Genomic DNA, 5,188 nt, shown 5'->3' on the forward strand with positions numbered 1-5,188 from the left:
TTTACTTGATCTTTTTAAAAGTTATATCTAAAAGTCATTCTGAGAATAATTAATACAAAGGAGCTGAGAACATGGGTTAAAGTGTTTGTAAGGTTTTTTATTTTAGTGTGATCATGCCTTGGAGTTCACACCACAGTGTGGCTCTGAAGGGATTTGAGTGTTGGATGGTGTGATGTTGAGGTCCCTTCTGCTCTGCTCCCTTCCCCCACTTCAGACCTTCTTCCTCACCATCAGGCAGCTCACATCTTGGGGCAGGAGGCTCTGAGACAAAGGCACAGTGGTCGCTTCACTCCTTGGCTACTTTACGTTGCCATCCATGTTACTCTGGCTGGAAGCAAAGCACACATTGCATGAATTAGAAAAACTGCAGCAAGGTGGGTTTGTCACAGTTCCTCCCCGGGAGCACCCGCCCTTCAAGGGCACCAGCCATGTTTAAAGCTCATGAAGCAGAACATCTACCCTGAGCAGGAGAAGGTTGTCACCCACAAGCAGTTATCACCTCTAGCCACAACCCACAGGGCAGAACACTTAGCCAAATAGTGAGCTGTGTGTTGTTCCACAGCTGACATGAGTGAGGACTCCAGTTCCTTCTTGGCTTCCCATGGGCAGTTCAGGGTGTGAATGTGACACCATCATACCTGATCCTGGACATCACCACTCGCTGGTGAATAGTCAAATTTAACGACATCACCAACTGGCTGTGTTTGAGTCTTCTCCTCCCCATCAAATATTGGCAATAAAACTTCATCCATCAATTTTGTGAATTCGCTATCAGTCTTCATAGAAAAAGGAAATAAAACATTGAAAACCAACACATTGTAAAAACGTGAAGGAAGAACACAGAGCTAAGTCACCCAAGCCACACTCACCAGGTCATCAAACGCATTCATTTCTAGGCTGATGTCCTCGTTCTCCAGGCCTTTTTTCTTATTATAGACTTCAATCTTCTTCATAAACTGGTCCCATATCTTTCTTCTGTATTCTTCTTCTTTCTAGGGATAATGTAAGTGACATTATTTTCTTCATATTAACTACATACACATGTTGAGCCAGAGGACCTGCTGTGGCAGACAGAGATGAGCCCTGGAGAAGAATTTCAGGAGCCATTCTGCATACCCTGCATTTCAGCAATGCAGGTCACCTCATGTCCATAGCTATTTTAAGGAGTCCTTTGGTGACAGTTGACCCCATGACCTCTTTTATGTCTGTGTACATCTAAGAAAAGAACTAGTACTCCTGAAATCCCTTTGGACAGTTCTCATGTTACCAACCGGCTTCTCATTTGTTATCGTCGCCTCTTGCTCTTTGACCTCCAGAGTGACATCAGGGGATTCAGTAGCTGAGGCCACTGCCAAGCACAGGATGACTAGGAAGACAGCAGGATTCATGTCTCAAGTGCCTGGAGGAAAAAGGGAGAAATCCCTAGTCTACGTATTTCAAAGTTACTAAAACGTTTTCTTCTTTACTGAGATCCAATGGTCGATCAAGACTGTTTGAACTCTTCCAAGTATTTACCTAAGCAATATGTAAAAGTATAAGGATGCGATTTGTTGAAGAAAACATATGGAGGTATTTGTTAGACCACCAACTTTAGTAGCTGCTCATGGCTGCAGGCCTGGAAACAGCAAGATGTATGAGCTTCAGTTATCAGGCAGATGTTCATATACTCCATGATTCCAAAGTTAAAACTGAAACTAAGGACACAAGGCAGAGAAGACCTAGGATTTGTACAGAGTATGGTAACTTCAATAGCTGAGGGACACTGAACATCTTCTTCCAGCTTGTTGCATTGCAGGAGTTACCCTATGTCTTGGACCCTCCCTCCTGAATAATAACAGTCTAACCTCTCCTTTCTTGAGAACCTAGGAACGACAACATCTACTTCTTCCTCTGACTCACAGTTGTCTCTGTGCCCCCTGAGTCTCTGCTTACTGCCTCACAGAGGAAGGGGTTCACAAGGACATGTCACTGGAAGGCAGAGCCACTAGTATGCATGGAGTAAAGAGGAGACCACTCTTAGCCAGACTTTGCATTCTTCAGTTTACCTTCCCAAGAAGATGCCTGGTTAGGGCCATGCTGCTTGGTGTTCTGTCTGTACAGGCCAGAAGAGACCAAAGTTTTAACTTGTTTTGATATGGGAATAGGTAATCTATCAGAATGGGAAGTACTAGGCTGCCATTGTGCAAGGGACAAATGATACTCCCTGTGACCAGGCTAGACTTGTATTCACAGGGATCCAACACAAAGCTAGATGCCTGAGGTGCCTGGTTGACTTGTTCCATCCTCCACTCATCCTCCCCTGCTTCTCACCAAGACTCCTAAGTGTAAGGAGTCATCCTCATTCATGATGGGTCTGCCTCATTCTCCAGGGTGTCTCTCCAGGGCGCTCTTCCAGTTCCCAGTCTACTTTGGCAGAGCCAGGGCTCACCTGAGATGTCCAATGCTGTACTTGTGCACTTCACTGACAGCTCCTCAGTGGTTTCTGGGCATCCAGAATGTAGCCCAGCTGCACACCGTCTGTCTTTAAATCCACAATTTCTGGCCTCAAAGCCCCACCCAACAATCCTAATGTCTTTATGACTGTCTGTGCAGATGACAGCCTTGGGCCCCAGGCTCTATCAGTCCAGATGTTTTCAGAAATTTGATTCCACCTTGTCCTGGAGGATGGAGTGATGTGTTGTTATGGTCAACTATGGGGGAGATCGCAATGGCTCTTTTGTTAAGGACACTAAAGAATGAGCCTTGACATCAGGGATCACTTAGTAACCTATTCTTGTGCTTTGTGGGTTAAGGAAAATTGTTTCCAGGTTATTTTGAATGGATTTTCAACATAACCATGGTTTTACCTTTGAATAAGAAACACACCCTAGAGTAGTATGAGTCAGTGTATTCAAGTCTAGTGTCTGTTGGTTGGAATACAGACCCTAGGATGGATTTAATCCAGGCAGGTCTCACAAAAATAGGTAGAAGAGGGGCTAGAGAGACAGCTCTGCACCTAAGAGCATTGGCGGGTTTTACAAGAGACCAAGGTTCAGCTCCCAGGATCCTCCTGTGGCCCCCAACAATCTTTAACTCTAGTTCCAGGGAATCCAATACTCTCTTCTTCTCCCTTTGAGCATTGGACACACAAATGCTGAAGGGAAAATGCATACACACACATAAATCAAAATTAAATAGGAGATTTTAAATAAAGAGAATAGTTAGAGGAAGGCTGTCTTGAAACAGAGAGGAGATGGTCAAGGCCAAAGCCTTGGGTGGGACAGAGGATGAAAGGATGGGATGAGGTCTCCTGTGAAGCCTCCACTGGTTGCTCATCTTGCCTAGTCTCCTTGAGCAGAGAAACTTTGACCTCTCACATCTTTAGCAACCAATTCATGATATGAGAATCATTTGTTAACAGACTGCATTAATTAGTGAAAAAGGATAAATGAGAAATATGGAAATTTCTCCAATTGCACCCTCTGGATGTGGCTGTATGGAATCCCAGTGTCTTTCTTGACATTTAAGTTAAGACATTTCTGAGGGCAGAAGTGCCTCTGTGAATATGTTTCATTACCATTGTTAAATAAAGAAACTGATTTGACCAATGCTCAGGCAGAATAGAATCAGGTAGGAAGCGATAGAGAGAGGAAGAATGTGGAGTTAGGGAGACCCCATGTAGCTGCCAAAGGAGAAAGATGCCAAATATTACCTATAAACCACAGTCATGCGGTGATACATAGGTTAGTAAAAAATGGGTTAATTTAAGTTTTAATAGCTAGTTAATAATAGTTTGAGCTAATAGGCCAAACAGTTTGCAGTTAATCTAATTAATCTAAATTTCTGTGTGAGGACTTGGGACTGGGTGACAAGGAAATGAATTTGCTACCTCCATTTACACACTTCATGAACCTCAATGTTACAACATGAGACAAAGAGAGTGTAAGAATGTTTTAGGTAGGAGAAAACACGGGTACTTCATTACTACAACCCAGGACTTCAAAACAGATGTCACCAGAACATGACCCACCGAATCAACCAAGCAGGGGTTACATGGCTGCCAGGGACTGAAGCAGCAAGCACAGGGCCTGCATGGGTTTGTATGGAGTCCTCGGAATATGTGCTATGGTGTTTAGATTGGTGCTTTTGTGGGACTCCTAGGAGTGGGAGCAGGTGTGTCTCTGACTCTTTTGCCTGTTTTGCGGACTCTTTGGGTTTCCCTGTTCAGCCTCAAAATGAGGATTTTTGCCTTGTCTTGCTGTATCTTGCTTTGTCCTGTTTGGTTGTCATCTCTTGGAGGCTTGCCCTTTTCTGAATTAAAATGGAAGGTGAGTGGGTCTGGGGAGAGATGAAGTAGGGGAAGCTGGGAGGAGTGGAGGAAGGGGAAACTATGATCAGGATGTATTTTATGAGAGATGAATCTATTTCCAATAAATAAACCAAGGTTCAGAAATGTTCCAAATCATGATTTTCTCAAAAACATAAAACATATATTTGTTATAGAAATCCTTCTTCAGTAAAATAAGCATCTTGTCATTTCTACAATAATATTTTAATAAATATTTTTTTCTTATTTGATCAAAATGGAATCATAATTTACATATTTTTGTACATATCATAATTTACAGATTTCTCTGATTGAGATTCATTGGCGTACCACCCAGAAGCACCATGTGACCTTGACACATATTGCATGAAAGTTCTAATTTTAACTATTGTTGGTATGCGTCCCAGCGGTACTAGCCCTTTAAAAGACCATTTGTTAAGATAAATAATGGGCCTGAAAGATAAATCATGGAAGGTAAACACATGGTCCAGAAAGCCCAGTGACCTGAATTTAAGGCACTCAATAGTGGAAGGAGAAAACTGACTTTGGTATGCCTTTTGTTGACCTCCACATACATGCTCTCCTTCGAATTTAAAATACATGAATAAAAAGTAATTTTTCTTAAATTGCATAAATTAGGTCCCAATAACATGTGTCTAACTTCCTTATTTTAGAGGATACATAATATTTATTACATAGTGTAGTGGTTTGAATGAGCTGTCCCCATATTCTTGCACACCTACATATATGATATACAGGTGGAGACACAGTTTGGGTAGATTTCCATGTGGGAGGTCCTTCTGTCTTGGTTAATGAATAAAGAAACTGCCTTGGCCTGTTGATAGGACAGAACTTAATGTAGGTGGGCAAGACAGAACTGAA

The 5,188-nt window shown here is 42.5% G+C and overlaps 1 protein-coding gene across 1 annotated transcript; it reads right to left on the bottom strand.

Annotated features, from left to right (window-relative positions):
- Nucleotides 1-319: 319 nt before the first annotated feature.
- Nucleotides 320-1,388, bottom strand: LOC121443346 (trophoblast-specific protein alpha-like). Its single transcript, XM_041645077.1, has 4 exons — nt 1,272-1,388; nt 870-992; nt 639-776; nt 320-328 (listed from the first exon to the last, which is right to left on the bottom strand). The coding sequence occupies exons 1-4, from the start codon at nt 1,386-1,388 to the stop codon at nt 320-322; spliced, it is 387 nt and encodes a 128-aa protein (XP_041501011.1).
- Between the last annotated feature and the right edge of the window lie 3,800 nt (nt 1,389-5,188).

Source organism: Microtus oregoni, unplaced genomic scaffold (assembly GCF_018167655.1).
Source record: "Microtus oregoni isolate MIOR12 unplaced genomic scaffold, Mior012 000105F_ref0000443, whole genome shotgun sequence".
In the NCBI taxonomy this organism is placed as follows: Eukaryota; Metazoa; Chordata; class Mammalia; order Rodentia; family Cricetidae; genus Microtus; species Microtus oregoni.